We start from the raw sequence: 21046 nt of genomic DNA on the forward strand, positions 1-21046 counted from the left end.
AGGGCCTGAGCACTGTCCCTGGCTTCTTTGTGCTCGAGGCTAGCACTCTGTCACTTGAGCCACAGAGCCACTTCTGGCCATTTTCTGCATATGTGGTGCTGGGGAATTGAACCCAGGGCCTCATGTATAGGAGGCAAGCACTCTTGCCACTAGGCCATATCCCCAGCCCCAGTTTCTCTTTTCCTAAAAGTTAATTATCTCCCAGATTTTCTGAACTTCACTGTTGTTAAACTCTTCTGGAGTAAAGTTGATCTTCAATTCCTAAGAGAACATAACACCATTTGAGAGTGAACTTGGACTTATTTTTTATCTTATTATCTAGCTTGCCAGATAGTGACTATTTACTAGATACTAAGCTTTGATCTAGACACCCTTCACAAAGGTTGAATCCTTAGCCTGGCCTCTTTTTAGGAACCAGCAGTGCAGATAGGTTAAGAAAATGCTCATAAGATTCAGTCAACATCAACAAATAATTACAACAGCTGCACGCTTGGTCATACAGACAAAAACCAGGTGGTTGTTGCAGAAGATATAGTCTAGATGAAGCTCTGCCTTTGCCATAGGGTAGGATGTAGTAAATTATTATGGACCTATAATAACTCCTCTTCTGGAAAATGTGAAATTATTTGCATTAGCTTCATTCTGAGAATTCAGATACTAGGTTAATATAAAAACCATAAAGTAACCTACTCATTCATATCAGCAGGTATTAGTTCAGTCCATTACTACCCACCTACTACTGATGGATTGATGGATGGATGGATTGTCCTGCTTTATTTTGAAACAGATTTACTTCTCCAGTGCATTTGGGGATACAGTTATTACTGTGATAACATCAGAGCTAGGAAAAGAGATCTGGCTCTCTATCTCAGAGGGGTGTTTTCCCTCCATCCCTTCCTATTCCATTCTTTAGACTCTGGGAAGTCCTGGTGGAGCTGCCATGGTCTCCAGCTGAGGTACCTGTGGCTGCCTGTAGTCTGACAGAGGGTACTGCCTGGTGTCAGGAGAGTGCTGCCTGTAGTCTAGCAGAGGAGGTTGCCTGTAGTCCAATGGTGGGGGCTGCTGGTAGTCCCCTCCTGGGGGTTGCCTGTAGTCCAGTGGTGGCTGCCTGTAGTCTGTGAACGGAGGCTGTCGGATGTCGGGTTTCACATCTTGCCTTGCTTTTACTTCTGACCTGTAACTAATAAGGGAGAAGGGGATTTGCCATGCTCAGAATTGTTAGGAGACAAGGATGATCATCCCATGAGCCTGGCCCGGCCATCACAGCTTGTGGCAGCCACTGCTTCTAGAAATTTGCTTTCATATTTAGGACTTTTGAGAAGATCGATTAAAAATCATTGTACCTTTAAGAGCAGATAATTTCTTTATTGGCTTTTAGTCTCATGGATCCTTATTAGTATTACATATTTGAAAAAGATGACTGTCCTGAACAATTACCATTAGTATAATCCAATATTTGATGAGGACAAACAGAAAGTGCTGGAGTATAAAGGTATTTATTTGGGGTTCTTAGAAGCGAGTTAGTAAAGGAGTAGTTTTAGCCAATCCTGTGAGCAGGTGCCATTTGTTACTTAACCCTGCAGAGGGGAGTCATTTCTTTTGTGAGTTGCATAATTCAGGCTTTGCTTTCTTCCTCAGCAGTCCACTTACCTACCAAGAGTGTACATGCCGAGAAAAGAATTATTTAAAATATGCTTTGAACAAGATGTTTAACTATGCAAATGCACACATTATGCAAAAGGAATCACGCTCTGGCATTTGTCCATGTGTGCTGATTCCTTTCTAGAAATGGCTTGCTTGGTGGTTTTCATGTCATGCTGTTTTAACTTATAGCCTAGGTACTTTTATTTTTTATGATCTGTGTGGTATTGGTATGAAATATCCATTATGTGCTCCGTTTCCAACCAGATGTGTCACAAGGTAAAGCAAAAAAGGGTGAAATGAAGAATCTCCCCAAAGATTCCACAAATGATTAGAAATAGGAGCAGTAGAAACTTGTGACAGCTGTGATCCAGGCCACCAAATACTTCTCTTCACGCTACACCACAGTCACATGCCAGGATTTCCAGCTGAACTGGGCAGCGAAGGAAGAACTCTTTAGCAAGAAAAAATACACTACATTTTAATGAGGATTTCTGGCATTTAAGTGAGCAGTTCACTGACTAAGGGAAAAATTTAGGTTGCTTTGAGTATGTGAAATGGTTAAAGGAAAACTAAGGGTTATTTGAGAAAAAGAAAATGGATTTCTAAAGTTCTTTGATTAATGAAAGAAGGACACAAATTGGGACTTTGTAGCTATTAGTTCTATCATCAGTCTTAGAAGTAATAAAGCTAGGTTGTTAGTTGTAAATCCTAGTAAATTTTTATAGTGTGAGAAAAGTCCCAGAATCTATGCAATCCAGGTAAAATTCTATATCATGTGAGACCTTAAGGGAATCATTCTTGCCTCAGACATCTAGGCTTCCAGGTCTGTGTGAGAGAAATATATTTCCAAGGCTCTTCCACCAACCTTGCTATTTTAAATTGTAGTCAAATAATAATTTCCCTTATTAGGGAAGATGAACTCTACTATTATACTTCATTTGGGAATATTTTCCAATATGACTCTTGTTTGTTTTCAACAAATATTTTTTCTGTGAATAGTATTTCATACCTGTTCATTTTAAAGTTCATTTGTGTTTCCTGAACATATACCAAAAAAATAGTCAAGGGACAGAGAAAAAGACATAGACATAGAAATAGTTGTGCAGGAAGCTCTGGGAATTTATTCTAGAAGTAAATAAGATAGAATACAATATTACTTATTCTAACTCTCAAAATAGAAAGCTGCAGGCAAATTGTCAGTTTTGTTTCTCTTGCTCTAACATGGAAATTGGCTCATTCCAACAAGTAGATGGGCCCCCTTGTACAAATGCACTTGCCATATGAGCTGACTTAGAGCCCTTTCTAGCTCAAGCTAGAAAAAGGCAAAGAATTTTCTTGAGTACCTTGATATCTTTCAATGAAACTGTGAAAACATTTCTGATATCTGTGAAAAAAGAATCTCTTTTTGATATGTAAGTGAGCCACCACTAACCATCAAATATTTAAGCCATGAAAGCCTGAACACAGACCTGTTAAAAAGGTCTTAGGACTGAAGTAGTGCTGGCCAGGTTTTTAATAATATTGATGAAAAATAAGATGGTAACTGTAGGCAGATACACTGAGGATTCATAAAAATCTGGACCAGGTTAAACCCAGAGTTAAGAAGTATTTTATTTTGTAGTCAGGAAAAGCAGCTTTCTAGTGGTTACTGCTATTATGATGGGAACTAAAGTGCCTCAATTTTGAGCTCATAGCAAGAATGCTTTAGCCCACTGTGTACCCCATAGAACCGTGAGACACTCTCAAGTGCCATTCTTCACTTCATTCAACCATTCCTGAAAGGAACAGTGGGCAGTTGTGTATTATTAAGGATAAACTTGCTGAACAGCATATTAGGAAAAGATAAGATTAGTCATCCAAGGATGAAATTACCCATCAAAGTCTAGAAGCAAGCCCCACATCTAGTGAGTACAACCCTGGAAGGAAAAGACAAACTATGGTGGAATAATCTAGAATGGCAAAGCCAAAAATAGTTGTCTGAACCTGGCTCAAGGACTGATAGGATTAAACCTTTCCTCTTAAGTCTAAGATGGATTCTGGGGAAAGTTAGAGCAATATATTGATAGAGCGAATAGTGATAGCAAACACATTGAAGAGTTAATTACGAAAATGCCTAGGCTTTCTTTTTCTATGGTCTTTTCCCAGGTCTTCTTTTTCATTTGTCAAGTTCTGACCTCTGCATCATTTGCTTTATGGGACTTTTCTCTTCTCTATAATATATTAGAAATATGAGTAGCTGATAACTAGTCACAGTAGCACAGGCTTTACAGAAATCTTACATGGGCAACAGGGAAAAGTTTTGCAACAATGTGAATAAGGAACCCACAGAGATCTGGGAATCAAAAACAGTCTCCTTTTACCAACATGGGAGACTGGGTGTGGGAAGCAGGTGTTCAGAAAACAATGGAATCACAGGTAAAGCTTGTGAACATTTCTGTGTAATCATGTGGTGTACGTGCTTCTGGCAAATCAAATGAGGACACATTTTCATCTTTTTACATAATCATTCAATGCAACCCAGGCTCTCTGTTACACATGCCTCATAATAACAAATCAATGCCATTTTTGTATGACATCTCCTTTTCTAGAGATTCAAAGTGACTTATTCATATTAGTCCTGATGCCTGTATGTGTGGAATGGAAGTCAGATTGTGGGTAGGAGGATATATGGTCATCATGCAATCTAAAAGTGTAAACTCATAGAATGTTGAGCAATCCTTGCACATTTCCTTCCTCCCAGCAGGAAAGGTGGCTATCCTGCTCTGAGCCACCACTTTGATGGCTCAGTGGTTTTCTGTAGCCACTTCCTCATTGCTTAAGCTGCATTGTGCTGATTGGCCTTCAATCTGCTCTCTACAGGGCTGACCAAGAGATGTAGGAAAAGCAAGATTCAATTATGTCAGCTGTCATCTTAAAACCTGACAGATTTGCATCACATTAGGATAAAGATCAGACTTTTTAACATGCTTATAGTTGGCCTGCTGTCCTCATTGGCTTCATTTAAACCATGTCCCATCCCTCATCCTCTATCAATCACCATGACCTTGACCTTTGTTCTTCATACTTGCATGGTCCCTCTAGCCAAGCCTTTATGAGTATTCTTCACTTGGACTGTCCTGAGTGTGCTCTTCATTTATACCCTACCTATCTTCAATTTCTCATTTTCATTCTCCAGACAGTTTCTCTTATTCTGAAGAGCATACATTTAGTTATATTTCCTGATAAAAGCATCTCTCCCTCCCTCCCTCCTTCCCTCTCTCCCTCCCTCCTTCCCTTCCTCCCTCCCTCCCTCCCTCCCTCCCTCTTTCTCTTACATACACACATATCTCAAATTTATACCAAATGATACTACATTATACTCTATGCAAATCTCTCTCTGCTTATTGCCTGAACTATGCTCAAACATCCCCTTGCCCACCTCCCCTTATCACTCAGAACTAGAAAAATTAGAGGAAATGTTACCTATTTTCATGTCCTTGCAGCTGAAGTGGCTGAGGAGGTGTGGGCTGGGCAATGGGGCTGTTGGGAGTGGCTGGGCTTGGCTGCGCCAGAGGGCTCTGCTGGGCCAAGGGGCTGTGCTGCTGGGCCATGGGGCTCTGCTTCTCTGAGCTGGGTGCTGAAGCTGGGCTGTTGAGCTCTGATGAGGAACCAAAGCAGCAGATGTGGTTAGGTTGGCATTTGACCAGGGGCAAGTGGTGATCAGAGGTGGAGACCGGCCTCTTCTGATGAGGTCGAGACTTGGATCACTTCAGTTTTTGCTGTATTTTTAGATAGTAGGTTAGACTTAGCAGGGTTCAAACCACTCCTGTAACAAATGTTCTTTCAAGAACCAGACAAGGTTACTTTGTTACCTTGACAGAAGAAAAGATTACTCAGACAAACCTCCAAACAATCCACCCAAACCGAAACAACAAAACACCAGTAAAAACTAAGATCAAACAAGGGAAAGAAGTAAGCTCTATAACACATCCCATCATTTTTTTTCTGACAGAAAATGTTTTAGCCATACTTTTCAACTTGATGAAAAGGGATATGTAGCCTAAGCTGGCTTCAAACTCATGCTCCTCTTGCCTCAACCTCCTAAGTGCTGGCATTGGACTTATGGGCCACTATACCTGGCTCAATAGATCGCAGTAAGGAGGCCAAGAGCTAATCTTAAGTGTTATAAGTGCTTTTTATAAGCTCTGCTTTAATCATCTGCCTGTTTTAACATCTAATAACCTTCTGTAACCATTCCACAATTCTCTAGAAAGAAGAACAACACCGAGAGCAGGAAGATTCCTAACACTATTCCCCCTCCCCCAGGCTGCTTTATTTTTATTGCTAATAACATAAAATTCCCAACTGAAACCATCTCCATAGTCTAGTAGCAGTATAGGACAAACAAACATATCAGGAAGACAGAGAAGCACATCTGATTTTTAGTGATCAACCTTGCACAGGGTTTATTTTCATTGGGTATTTTATACATATCAGTCCCTTTAGTTGACATGTCTTTGAGAAATGGTCTTTATCTTCTCTTACTGGTTGGGTGACAAAAGGGGAGGGGATCTATTAGCATTCCATTCCACATCCCTTTCTTTTCTCATGCCCACATATGTTCATTTCTTCTTCATTTTTATCAGCATTTTTCACCCTTGACATTCTTAACATTTTGGGACAGAAAATTCTTTACTGTGAAAGGCTGTCTTGTGCATTTTAGAATGATTAGCAGCGACTCTGGCCTCTCTCCACTAGATGACAGTCATATCCCTACTCCCATCATGACAGTTAAAATTGTCTGTAGAGATTGCCAAATGTGTCCTCTGGAGCCCATTTCACTCTGGTTGAGAATACTGTCTCACATTTAAAGTCAAGCATCTGTATAGCCATTTAGTGTCTGCACATCGATAATCCTAAAATGGAATGAGGAGGAGTACCAAGTAAAACAGGGGGTACCAAATAAACCCATCAGCCTCTGTGTGGGACATGATGGTTCATTTACCAGTGAGCTCTAGGGATGAAACTCTTCAAAGACATTAACAAACCAGCAGCTACAAACCAGTAATAAGCCCACTGTGTGTGGAAGTGATAGACACATGCTGAATTGCTGCAGGCCCCTTGAAGGTATGATTGTGAGTTGTGATCTTTCCCCCTCTGCAACCTCAGGGGGAAGACCTTGCACAGAGAAATTCCAAAGGCTGAGTGGGAATTTTAAATACATATCAGATGCAACATCATTTCCAAAATGAGTTCTCTTTAGACCACAAAACTTCTTGAAGCTTTTCAAAATCAATCTGACTTTGAAGATTCTTCCAGAGATGGTTACATAAATAAGGTTTTATTTTCTTTTCATTTTTCAGGTTTGCAACTCTATCTTTTCTGTCTATTGAATTCTGGGTTACTAAAATCATTGAAAATTTATGCTGAGGACCCCCTCCCGCCAACCAGGGAGGTATCAGATAAGCCTATCTTAGGAGTCACACTACGTAGCCTGCCTGCAACCCCACAGAGCTTGATTTTTGAGTGAAATTGAATGTGGATACAATTGAGTGTGAGTTTGTACAAAAGTTTGTACAAAAGAAATTATGGTCAATCTCTGGCAGCAGCTGGGAGGACTCCAGGACCCTGGAGGCAGGCTGAGGAGACTCCAGTGAGCATGCCCATGTCCTACCTCCCTCTGCAAGGCTGCCCTCAGGCACTCACCCTCCTGAGGAATGATGCGAAGGGTGACACTAAGACCTGCATCCTTGATGAGCTTCACGATGTCAGCGTGAGGCATGTTGATGATGGACTGGCCGTTCACTGCTAAGATCCGGTCTCCCACTTTTAGTTTTGCACAGCGATCTGCAGGACTCCCATCAATGATGCGTCCAATTTTATGGGGCACAGCTAAAAAGACCCCAACAGAAATAGGTATCAGGGACATCATCAATACATGCTCTTTAAGTCCCAGCCACGAAGAAACAATAGTGTCAGAATTTCTTCTTTAGTCAGTATATTTGCCTTTTGTAATCGCGATCATTTCTAGTAAATGTAGTCCCTGTGCATACTAATGAGACCAGAGGTTATAGTTCAAGTCCTTTGCAGTGACAGGCCATTTCCAGACACATAGAACAGATGCTCTCAAACTTTGTGTGCATCATAATTATACCTGGTTTAAGACGACAGTTATTCCTGGTGACTGGTGGCCCATGCCTGTCGTATTAGCTACTCAGGAGGCTGGGATCTGAGGATCACTGTTCAAAGTCAGCCTGGGCCGAAAGTTGTGAGACTCTTCAATTAACCACCAAACAGCTAGTAGTGGAGCTATGATGCAAGTGATGGACAGCTAGCCTTGAGCAACAAAGCTCAGGGACAGTGTCTGGGTCCTGAGTTCAAGGAATGGTGCACATGTGAGTTCCTGTGTGCGCACGTGTGCGTGCGCGCACACACAGACAGACAGACAGACAGGACAAGACAGCTATCTAAGCCTCTGAATCCCAATCTGATTGGCCAAGGACCACGTGAATCCCAATGTCCAGGCAAGAGCTGAGGACCATAGGTTTCTAAGAAACTCCCTGGAGCATCTAATACATCTCAGTGAGTGAGACACACAGAGATACCACTAAAGAGCTGGTATTCTAGGGAAGGAACAATAATACAGATTGAGAAAGATACCAAGAATACCAGCATTTGATTTCTATCTCTTCTATTTTACCAGCATTTGATTTCTATTTCTTTTATTTTTCTGAGGGAGAAAATAGACAAAGAAGTGTGTATTAACCTGGGCAGCAGCCACCCGGTAAAGAAGTTATATCCAATTTTCCACTAATCTGCTATTTAGTTTTAAATTTTAACCTGCTCTTCCTGATTTATGGCACTATTTGGCCTCAAGAATTTGTAACTATACGATTTGTATTAGCTTTCACAAACAAGAAAAATCTACAAAGACATATCTTTATGTAGTATGAGAAAGAAAAATAAGAAAGTCTACCAGTTAAACAGTGATCTTTCTTTGATTGTGAGATGCTGTGTAACCAATAAGATATTAAAGATAAAGAAAGGCTTCAGAGCTGATGGGACATGCTACATTTGTGTATGTGTAGGAAGAGCCAGATACAGGAGAATGAGATTTTCCTAGCAGATTGACTTGCATTCAGTGTAAATGGTTGAGAGGGGTCAGATATCAAAAGTAACTGGTGTCCTTAGGAGTTCCCTTCAGGAGTTTATGATGTGGAAAACAGTTCTCTTTTGATTCTTTCTTGAAGACAGCCCCAGACAGGAATTCAGCTGTCAGTGACTCTGCTCATTCTATGGAATTGGATATTGATTTTATCTGCATTAACAGACATGGACACTATCCACACTTCTATATGCTCCAAGGATATCTACTCCTTGAAGTCAGTGAAGGAAGAACACCAGCTAATCACCATGATAAGGAAGGACAATTAGCGAGTTAATGAACCAGTACCTTGTTCACTCTTCTATTGGGAAAGGTTATAGATAACATATGAAAATATTGGCCAAGCCTGGTTCCCTGAAGTGAAATTCATTCTTCTGGTAGCTCAAACACATTTTTATTTACCATAAGCACTAATGGGCTTAATTTAGAATGCCTTAGGTAGATCATACTAACGATCATCTTAGAGTATTAGAATGATATGTTTCTCAGGTAAAAACATAGTAAAAACAATGAATAACTTTAAATAATAATGTAGGCGTTGAAAAGTGTTTAGTTTTTAAGCATTATTTGTGTGAAGTTTATCTCCTGCTTTTGCTCCTGTTAGTGTTCCAGTCTGTCTTAATGGTTCACAAATGATTTGTTTTCCCTGTCAACAATGAGTAATTATTACCCGTCTTGTGATCTTGGGAAAGTTACCTAATCTCTCCAAGTTTGGTTTTTAACAACAAAATCGGGATAGTAATATTAAATGAACTATCATACATAATCATGGCATGAACATAATCATTACAGCAGTGCCTAGTACACAAGAATTGATCTGCAAGCATCCACTGTCATTCTGTTTATTGATATTCTCTTCTAAATATTTTTTATATCACAACTGATATGTGTGCATGTGGAACAAGCTTGTAATACTCTAACACAGAAGGAACACTTCTTTTACTACTGATCACAAAAAGCATACACTGTCTTCTAAGTGTCACATAGGAAAACACCTTGTTTAAAACAGAGAGGTGTTTGGGTATTGGGGGCTAGATGAGGTGAAGGGTTTAGTTTTCAGTTATTTCCAACAAAAAATATTGCAGGTGTTTGTAGAAAAACATCAATTTTTTTTTTTTTTTTTTTTTTTTTGCCAGTCCTGGGCCTTGGACTCAGGGCCTGAGCACTGTCCCTGGCCTCTTCCCGCTCAAGGCTAGCACTCCGCCACTTGAGCCACAGCGCCGCTTCTGGCCGTTTTCTGTATATGTGGTGCTGGGGAATCGAACCTAGGGCCTCGTGTATCCGAGGCAGGCACTCTTGCCACTAGGCTATATCCCCAGCCCCGAAAAACATCAATTTTTAAGTAATATTTCCCCCCCACCCCCGGTCCTGGGCTTTTGAACTCAGGGTATGCATAACTGTCCCTGAGACTTTATTTTTTAAATTTTAGTTTTATTGTCAAGGTGATGTACAGAGGTTTTACAGCTACATATGTAAAGTATTGAGTACATTTCTTGTCAAACTTGTCCCTGAGCCTTTTTGTAAAGGCTGTAGCTCTACCACTAAAGCTCCACTTCCGTCTTTGGGCTGTTGACTGGAGATAAGAGTCTCATAGACTTTTCTGACAGGGTTGTCTTCACACCTTGATCCTCAGATCTCAGCCTCCTGATTAGTTACGATTCTAAACATGAAATACTAGCACTTGACCATTAAGTAATAATTTATTATTCAAAGAAACTTAAAAGTACAGATCACTTAATTATCTATGTACTTAATTATTGAAATTGCTAATAACTTTAATTTTTTGAAAGTTATTAATAATTTCTCTTGTTCCTATCTCTTATAAATACTTTTTGGAAACAAGCACTATGATAAGTGATTTATATGCTATATATTATATATATAATATAATATAAATATACTATATGATAAATATATGTGGAAATATATAACATAATAAAATATATAAACATTTATATATAGCACATAAATATAATTATATACATATGTTTACGGACACAGATGTAATTATATTTATATTAAAGTATAAATGTAATATAATCTTTAACAAATTATACAAGGTACCTGATGCTATTACAAGTTTGTAGTAAACAGAAGTACATATATTAGCTAGTAATTTGCTCAGCATCACAAAAGCTGAACTGGGCTTAAAACCCCAGTAACTGACATATCAGATGACAGAGCTCTTCCTCTTGGTAAGTATTCTACATTGCCTCTCTTGACTTCACTGTCTCTGACCTCTCAACTACTCCTTGATTTGTGTGCACCTGATGCTTTTATTTGGGACTTCAGCCTGCCTCTAAGTCAGCAAGCAAAGCAGTTTAGCAGTGGTTCTGAACCAGAGGAGGGCAGAAGCTAGGAACTGTGCTTGAAGTGGGTTCTTTGATGCAGCTGTCTTCTGACAGGTGAAGTGTGAGGAGAAAAGAAAAGAGCAGAGGAAAATTGGATATTCTTCAGACCATGTTTAGTTAGACTTTCACATCCTAGCAGCATTTCTTTGCTTGAAGTAATTTCTTTGGGTATTAGAAACTGACATTTGAAATGAAATTCAAAAACATACTTCAAAACAGAGACAAATGGTGTTTGGATGGTTTGCTGTCATGACTTATTCATGCCTTTGCTTCTTTTCATTACCATGGATCTTCTGGACTATACTGGGCATACAAACTTCAGATATTTCAAAATATAGAACACACACGCAAACACACATACACACACATACAATTTTGTATGGTCAACAACAATACTCATATCTATTAATTTCCAGATGCTGTACTAGCACTTTAGCTATGAAAATATAACAATCACACTTCTTAATTCACTGCTAAAAAAATAAGTGTCAAACCCAGTATCTAAATCCTTGGCCCATAGCTTCAAATCCTGGGATAATTTTCTTCTTCTTTTTCTTAAAATAATTTTTTCTCTTAAAATTTTCTTTTATATGGTACAGAGAATTTGAACCCAGCCCTTCACACATGCTAGACAAGCACTCTACCACTGATCCACCTCTCCAGCCCTAATTTTCTTCCGTTTTAAAATTTACTTTTCTTCTTTTTTTAAATATATGTGACACTGGAAGAAATTTGAATTATGGGGAGTAAAGGACAAACTGGTGAAACTGTTCAGAAAAGTACTCTGCTTGAGATTTTAAGCTGTAAGCTTCACTGTAAACGGGATCTGCTCATGGCAATACTTCCTATTTCCAAGGCCACTATTATGTGTTTACTCATTCAGTAGTTATAATGGAAACCAAAATAAAAGACCAAAACCAAGCAAAAATACTCCAAAGTAGCCACATGGAATCTACTAGGTGGATTGCCTAACATATGAATGAACACACAATTTAAAAGTATACCTTTGGTGACAACCACAGGAAGGGGATACAAGAGGATCATCAACAAAAGAATCTCATCTGAGTACCCTGGATACTGTATATACTGGTATTAGAACTAGGGAAGTGAAAGGGAATATCAACATCGAGAGAAAAATGGATAAAAAGACAAACGACTCCAAAAGCAACACTTGCAAAACCATTTGGTGTAAACCAACTGAACAACTCCTAAGTGGAGAGGGGAAAGAGGAGGGAAGAGTGGGGAATGAAGGAGGAGGTAACAAATAGTACAAGAAATGTACCCATGGCCTTACGTATGAAACTGTAACCCCTCTGTACATCACTTTGACAATAAATAATTATTCAAAAAAATAAAAGTATACTTTCGGTAATTGAAAGTACCTGCCATGGTTTTATTACAACTGTTTTCTATTGGCATGGACTTTAATCAAAACAGTAGTTGCAACTCTTGGCAGCTGAAGGCAGCCTCACTTTTTTTTTTTCTTTCCCAGCATCTCTCCTACATATGTAAGTACATTCAATGTTGATGTACAACAGAGCTTTGATGAAGGGTGTGTGCTCACTGTGGATTCTCGTTGAGAACAAGACACAGTTCCATTTAGCCAGCGATGAGGTCTCCAGAGCTTATGACCCAGTGCTTTCTGTGCAATGCTAATGGAATTATAGAGCAAGGAAGAGGCCCTGACCTTGGTTTCTATTATTGGGATGAATAGTCCTCATTAATTCTCCAAGAATTGATGACTAAGGTAACTGCCTGAGCACAGTCCATTTAGACGCATGCCTTGCAGACATTATCTGCCAGGAGGCCACATAAATCAAGCCATTGGATCCATCTTCTTGACATTGTGTGCTTAGGATACACAGATATTTGGGAAAAGTTGCAATATGTCATTTGGCTTTGGTCATGCTGACATTTGGGAAGGAGACAATATGTTACAAATGAGCAACTTTAATTGAAAATCACAAATGATGGAGAAGTAAATCCATCTTTTTTATTTCATGACTCATTCCCAGGTGAAGTGCTACATTTCTATTGCATTATGTTTTATACTTTCCTATAGAAGAATGACTCCTTTGGCATTGTCCACCATCCCACACTTATTTTAATAGAATACTTGGAGATAATCAGTAGGACTGGATAATCTCCAAAGTAAGAGGTAAAGACTAGGAGTTCTTGGGGGTCTCCAGATCATCACCACAAAAATGATTGTTTCCTTTTGGCTGTTAGGTTCTCTTCCAGGAACTATGAATAGATTACCTACATTCCCTTAGCCAAGCTCAAAGTGGCTCCACTCAGCCAATTAACTCATATTGAATTTACCCTCTGTTATTCTCCATAAAGAGGAGAGGGTGGTTATGTGGAGGATTTTTCTTGCTTTCACAATGAGTTTTTCTCAACATCCTGAGGGGATTGATGATTAGATTCCTCTCCTGTTCTCCTCTCCTATCATTTCCTTGTTTATGTATATGTTGTTTTAGAGAAAGAAAAGCTGAGGATTTATGTTTACACTTAATTATCTCCTTGTTAACTGATCCCACAAAGTGGCCTTATATATGGAGAATACTCTAGCCAAAGTGGATTTGCATCATTCATATCAATGTTCCAAGTTCCTGAAACTTCAGAGCATGACAAAGATCTAAGGCAAACAATAGCATAAGCTCTCATTATCTCTCAGTTCTATTAATTTGTGAAGTTTACCTAATATTAGCTTAAAGAGCGAGGGAAGTAAGCTAGAGCTTAGAATCTGTGACAAAATATGATATAAAATACTGTATAATTCTAGTTGCTTTCCTTTCAGTATCTGTGGAAAGTATTGGTACCAAATAATAATGGATTGGGCCAGGAGGATAAATCTATTGATGCATCAATCGACATATACTTGAATGGCATCTTTGTAACAGGTAAAATGAGGCCTCATGAGGAGCATACCAAAACAACCCATAATAGTGATCTTCAAGAAACCCACAGTGTGGTTGAGGAGACCAGGGGTAAGCATATTAAAAACATTTAAATCACAAGTGGAAACATACAGCAAGAGTAGAAAGGAGAAGTGAACTCCTGAGTCCACTTGTGGACTCTCACACAGAACATGGAGGAAAGTAAAGGTGGTTTTGGGGATGTGGGAACATAAGTGTAGGTAAGTAAGTGGCAGTGGTATTTCCCTTAGAGAAAATCTCATGTTGGTACAGACAGAGTTCATCAAGTCCAGGAAGAGAGAAGAAAGGATCGATGCTTCATGTGCCAGGATTCTTCTCGCTCCTCTAACTTCCCTTAAACGGTGCCTATTTAGTTCTGCTCCTCTGGATGGAGGAGGAATATATGGGTAGACAGGAAGGTTATTACAAAGGGTTCCAAACTTTTCAGTAAATGGAAACTTGGGGGGTTGAGCTTCAGTTTGAACTCAGTACCTTGCTAAACAGGGACACTACCACTGAACTCACCATCCCACTCCTTTTGCTTTGGTTATTTGGATGAGGTTTTGTGGTTTTGCCCAGGGCTATGACCTTGGTCTTCCCACCTATGACACTCTCCCATCTGGGCTTACAGATGTACACTAGCACATGCCTAGCTTATTATTATTATTATTATTATTTTGTTGAAATGGAGGTCTTTTTTCAGTTTTTTTAAATTGTTTCCTTAATGTTTTATTTTCATTAATTTTTTTTCCTTCTTGATTGTCGAAGTGAAGTACAGAGGGGTTACAGCTTCACATGTAAGGCAGTGAGTACATTTCTTATCCAGCTTGTTACCTTCTCCCTCATTTTCCCCCCCATCTCCTTCCTCCCCACTTCCCCCTCCTCCCCATGAGTTGTACAGTTGGTTTACACCAATTGGTTTTGTAAGTATCACCATTGCAATGATTTGTCTTCTTATCCTTTGTCTCTCCATCTTGGTATTCCCTTTCCCTTCCCTAGTTCCAGTACATGTATATACAGTATCCAGGGTACTAAGATCAGTTACAGTGATAGCAGGGGTAAAACCACAGGAAGGGAATACGAGAGAAAAAGGTACCGTTCACATGGCATGTTGAAAATAACTGCAACAATGAGGTCTTACTAGCTTTCTTTCCCAGCATGGCCTTGAGCCACGATCCTTCCAGTCTGTCTCTCAAGCAGTTGAGATTACACGCATGAGCTACTAGGCCTGACATGATAAAGAGCTGACCTACTTCTGTCTCCCAAGTGTAGTTCTTCATCCTATTTTCCATCTCTGCTTATTTTTCATATCTCCTTCCTAGAAGTCCAGACTGTGATAAATCCACTTGGCTAGATGTCCTTCCTGAAGTGTGACACATTATCATCTGAAAGAGTTTTGGTCATAGAGGTAAGAAATATGTAGGGAAAAACATATGTTTTGTATTTTATGAATTCATATGATGAAATTAAGGAAAAATACCCGGCATAACTTGTTTTCTTCAAGAAGTCTGTGAATTTAGCTTTCCAAAACTGAAAACCTCTTTCTTGAAATTCATAGCCAACCAACTTGCAGAGCCCCAAACTGAACAGCTGGTGTTTTAAGGACTGCATATTCAAAAAGTACACCTTCCCCCCTCCCCACCCCAACATCCATGAGTCAGTTACTTGTGGTTGAACAGTTTAGTTACCCTCCAGTTGGTAATAAGCAGATGGTCAGACGGGAGAACGGGAAGAGAGCCCATCACTTGCAATTTGGGAACCCAGCTGAATTTGTGTTTCCAAGGGTAAAAAGGATCATATAGGAAATATTATCTATATGGCCAGAGATATATCACAAACATTATCTATCTATCTGTCTGCCTATCTATCTATCTTCTAGAAAATTTCCCCCAATAGTGGAAAAATCTCTCATAGCTAAGTGCTGAGATTCAACTGGGAAAAAATTCCATTAGGAATTATAATTAGCTGTGACATAACTGTTCTGTCTAAGAGCATAAGGCTGGGTTAAAATAGTTTTGTTGTTTGGGAAGATTTCATGTGTCTGTAGACAAAGAGCTGGTTGCATGTGCATGTGACCTGTATAGTCAGTCAGGTCCACACATTCAAAAGAGGCTAAAATTTGGATTAATGACCTGCTGCCACCAGCAGGTCATTATTTGGTGATATTAGGGTATTGAATTCAGGACCGCATGTTTCCTAGGCAGATGCTTTATTACTTTAATAATTCCACTTCATTTTGGGGGGGGGTGGGTGGGCAGGGGATAGGGTTTTGCTTTTTTGCCTTGGCCATCCTAGACTGTGATCATGCTTCTCTACATTACTAGGATGCAAAGCTCACCAATATGCTCAGAAATAGTACTTTCCTTGTAGCTAAGATGATAGGAGCTCGACTCTGCACTCAGCCATTGGTGAAGATTTTTTTTTCTTTTTTGGCCTGGGCTGTCTTAGAATCTTTGTCTCCCAAGTAATTAGATTTTATTTTATTTATTTATTTATTTCAAATTTTTATTATCAAACTGATGTACAGAGAGGTTACAGTTTCATACATTAGGCATTGGATACATTACTTGTACTGTTACTTGTCCCTCATACCCCCCTCCCCTCACCCCCTTTCCCTTTTCCCCCATGAGGTGTTCCATTCACTTAGACCAAACAGTTTTGCAAGTATTGCTTTTGTAGTTGTTTTTCTTTTTTTACCCTGAGTCTGTCAATTTTGGTATTCCCTTTCAATTTCCTAGTTCTAATACCAGTATACATGGTTTCCAATATACTCAGATAATGTTACAGAGATAGTGTAGGTACAACCGTAGGAAGGTGATTCAAGAACATCATCTAAAATAGATGCTACAGATATACATGGTATGTTGAAAATAATTACAACTGCGATATAACAATCGTTTCCATAACATGGAGTTCAATTAGATTTTAGACTTGAGCCACCAAAGTTGGCTATCATGTTGACATTCTGGTATGTTTTTTTTTTTTTTTTGAGTGCTCAATTCTTATTTTAGTGGACCATGAGTTAGCCTTTTCTTTTTTAATTTAATTTTATAATAAAGATGATGTACAGAGGTGTTACAGTTACATAAGTAAGGTAATGAGTACATTTCTTGTCTAACATTATGACTCCTTCCCTCATGTTTCTCCCACCTTCCTTACCCGCCACCCTCTCCCCCAAGTTGTGAAGTTCCTTTCCACCATATTGTCTTGTGAGTATCACTGTTGCATTGGTTCATCCTTTGTCCTTTCTTTCACCATTCTGTTATTCCTCTTCCCTTCCCCAAATCAGATAAACATATATACAAGACACAGAGTTCCAAAATCAAAAGCAGTGATGACAGAGGCTAAACCAAAGGAAAAAAAATGAAAGAAAAAAGAAATAACTCCACACAGTACATTAACAACAACAAAAGGCTCCATGGTTTTCCTCATATGTAATAATTAGTATATATCTAGAATAGTCCTAGTGGAGGATCACAATAGCTCAATAGCTGTGTATCTATAACCATGTTGGCATTCTTAGTGCTTGAACAATGACCCAACATTATTTTGCATGTGCTTGAAAATTATGTAGTTGATCTTATGTAGATAAATAGTATATTTATTTATTATATTACCCTTATTTTTAGTGTTTCCAATGAAATATGAAAATGAGAGTATGGTATAGGAATCAAGAAAATGCACCAGAAAGGTGGGAGATAGGAAAGGAGGCAATGCAGTCTTTTCTTTTCTTCTCTCTCTCTCTTTTTTTTTTTTTGCCAGTCCTGGGGCTTGAATTCATGGCCTGAGCACTGTCCTGGCTTCTTTTTGCTCAAGGCTAGCACTCTACCACTTGAGCCACAGAGCCACTTCTGGCTTTTTCTATATATGTGGCGCTGAGGAATCAAACCCAGGGCTTCATCCATACGAGGCAAGCACTCTAGCACTAGGCCATATTCCCAGCCCCAGTCTTTTCTTTTATGGCTATATTTCTCATCTCATGCCTAGCACCAAAAAAGGAAGTTCTATTAGTTTCTGTTAAGTATATTAAGTTTCCTGATTTTAGGTGGTACCACAGGGGTGAGAATATGCTTAGTACTGACAAAAGCCTAGGTTCAATATGAAGCACCAATACATACATCATAAATAAATAAAAAAGCTGATACTTGAGTCTTCATATATTGATTCAATAGGCTTAACATTCTTCTTAATCTATTGTAAAAATAATTCTTAATATCTGCCACTTGTTGTTAGGTGATATAGAAAGTAAATATTCTTTAACTTTCTTGAAGCAGATAATATATGCGACACATAAATAAAATACAATTCAAGAAGCTCCATTGTTCTTTAGATATGGCTTCTGCCCTTATCATCTAATAAAGTATCCAGACATTAGGGTACCAGAAACCAAGGAAACTTCTGAGTAGCTGTAGTCCTCAAGTCTGAAGGTGTATGAGGCAACAGAAGGAATGGAAAGCCAGTTTCATTTGAATCTACTTAGGCTTTGTTCTGTAAAAGATAATTCTGATTTTCTCCATATATTCTTAGAAATCATCTTGCCAATTTCTGTTACTTTGGATTGAAAGTAGTGATAGAAAATTTGGTAATAATGGAAGGGGTGTAATTGATCAAAAGGCACTGTAATCATAAACTGATATGTTGTATTGAAATACCTTTGTACTACTTCTGAAAGATAATTTAAAAAAATTAAAGAAGAGCTAACTCTAATCTAATACCATTTTTCTGCATTTTATCCAAAGACCAGAAAAAAAGATATATGCTTCTACAACTGACCAAAAATAGTACATAATCAGAAATTTTGTTATTAAAATATAATGAAGAATTTTTTTTCTGCAAAGCAGAAAAACAAGTTGTTTTTACCATTAGTTGTTGTGGTACTATAGCTAGGGCCTCTAAAACTCCTGTACCTGATTGGAGGTGGGGCCTTTGGGATGTAATTAGGGTCAGCTGAAGTCTGAGGGTAGGGTCCACAGGATGACAATTGATAGCTTTATAAGTGGAAGAATAGAGGCTTATTCTCATGTTACATGTAGGGAGCCCACAGCAAGTTCATCCTGGCACCTGGCTATATTGTTATCTCAAGGAACTGCAAGGACATACATGGCTTACTTAAAAGACAGTGAAAGATAGCACTAATTGGAGATGTTTTACTATGTCCACAAGAGTCTGTTTTATGTTAACTAAACTTATCTTGTCTTTTCTGCCAGCTGGTATTGCCGACTTCAAAGCTTTTTTGTTTTCTTGAACTTTAGTAGCCCTATGCTTTTCCTTGGTTTCTAAACTGCATATAAGCTGGAAGTTAAGAATAAACGAGGCTGCAGTCTTGAGTTACAATCTTGGGCTGCAGACCTCCCGGACCCCATCTTTGTCTCTTGTCTTTTTTCTCTTGTCTTGTATTTTTCCTTTTTCTTTAATCCTCGCCCCCCTCATTCAGGATTCCCTTTCGTTGCTGGCTGGCTCCGGCAGTTACACCCTGTACCATGTTGTGATATACCAACAGAGGCCTTCACCAGATGTTAGTCAGATGTTGTCATTATCCTCTCAGGCTTTCCTGCCTCCTGAATCATGAGCAACATCCAGCTCTGAGATTCTTTATTAATTATCTGGTCTCATGTATTTTGTTAGAGCAATAGAAAATGCTCTAAGATAGGCATTCTCCCATACCAACATTCAAGTCTAACTTCTAAGGGCCAGTTGTTTACTTTTATGACAGCAAGCTTAGTTGCTGGATTAGGAGTTTCTTTTCTCCGTTCTGTGCTCTAAAGAAGTCATTTAATACTATCCTTACTTTTTTCCCTCCTTTCCTCCCTCCCTCCCTTCTTTCTTTCTTTCCTTTCTTCAGTTTCTCTTCTTTCCCTGACCTCTTTCCCCCTTCTTCCTTTCCTCTTTCTCTCATTCTCTAGATTATAACTCCTCATCTACATTTCTAAGTAATATTTTATACAGAATTTTAGCTTCAGTCTATCTATTTACTTTCTACTAAATTGTGGCATATTTTGCACTGTTATTCTGCATCTTACAATCTCCTCATTCCAGAATAGTTTTATCACTATTTTCACTTAAATCAATTACCACTGTTTATGGTTTCACCATGTACATTATATTTACTGTCTGTGACTTCATTTCTTTTCTTATATAATTTCCTCCCATCCACACCCTGAATCATTGCCATGTCTTTGTTTTCTCAGAAGCTGCTCCTGTAATCTATTAATTTCATCTATTTCTCTGGATACCTTCTTTCCAGAGCAATCAGCTGCACAGTACTATCCTGGGATTCCTGTGGCACTCCAAGGAAGACTGCACATTTCATTAACCCCATATCATCTTTTGACTTATTCTTTTATTTTTACCAGGACATATTCTGTAGTAGTTTTCTAACAAACTATGCATGAGAGAAAGTATTTTTTCCAGTTCTTGATATATGAAAATGTCTTTACCTTCTATGATAATGTGTAGTTTATAATTCTAAATTATATATATTTCTAGATTAAACATCAGTTTTCCTTAGGGATGTGCAGGCATTTTTTTTAGTATCTCCTAGCATTCCGTGTTTCTACAGTTCTCTCTCTTGGGGTTCCGTATCTGTGGATTTAACCAAGCATGGATAAAAAATATCTGAAAAAATTCTATTGGTATCACACATATGCAGGTGATATTTCTTGTTATTAATCTCTAAAAATACAAAAAAAACCCAAATATTTACATAATGTTTACATTGCATTTGATATTATAAGTAATCTAAAGATGATGTAAAGTATGTGGAAGAACATGTAGGCTACACATATATATTACTCCATTTTATATAAAGAACTTGCACATTCCTGGATTTTTATGTCTTTATGGCTTCTTGGAAATAATTTTCTTGGATACTAAAAAAGGAGTTTTTTCTTCCTTGCATATAAGAGATTTACTTTTACTTTTTTAGGGGAAATGCTTGAGATTGTCTGAGGATCACAGTTCAAAGCCAGCCTGGGCAGGAAGTCTGTGAT

General features: G+C 38.6%; 1 protein-coding gene across 13 annotated transcripts in view; it reads right to left on the bottom strand.

The window, feature by feature from the left end:
- The window catches only part of Magi2 (membrane associated guanylate kinase, WW and PDZ domain containing 2), a 1248503-nt gene that overhangs the window by 96202 nt on the left and 1131255 nt on the right, over window positions 1-21046 (bottom strand). For all 13 annotated transcript variants that reach the window (XM_048339896.1, XM_048339895.1, XM_048339899.1 and 10 more), the window contains 3 exons: window positions 7330-7515; window positions 5107-5281; window positions 961-1180 (listed from right to left, as the gene is read on the bottom strand). In XM_048339896.1, coding sequence (XP_048195853.1) covers window positions 961-1180; window positions 5107-5281; window positions 7330-7515 — 581 coding nt within the window. The remainder of the gene's footprint in view (window positions 1-960; window positions 1181-5106; window positions 5282-7329; window positions 7516-21046) is intronic.

Source organism: Perognathus longimembris, chromosome 2 (genome assembly GCF_023159225.1).
Source record: "Perognathus longimembris pacificus isolate PPM17 chromosome 2, ASM2315922v1, whole genome shotgun sequence".
NCBI lineage: Eukaryota > Metazoa > Chordata > Mammalia > Rodentia > Heteromyidae > Perognathus > Perognathus longimembris.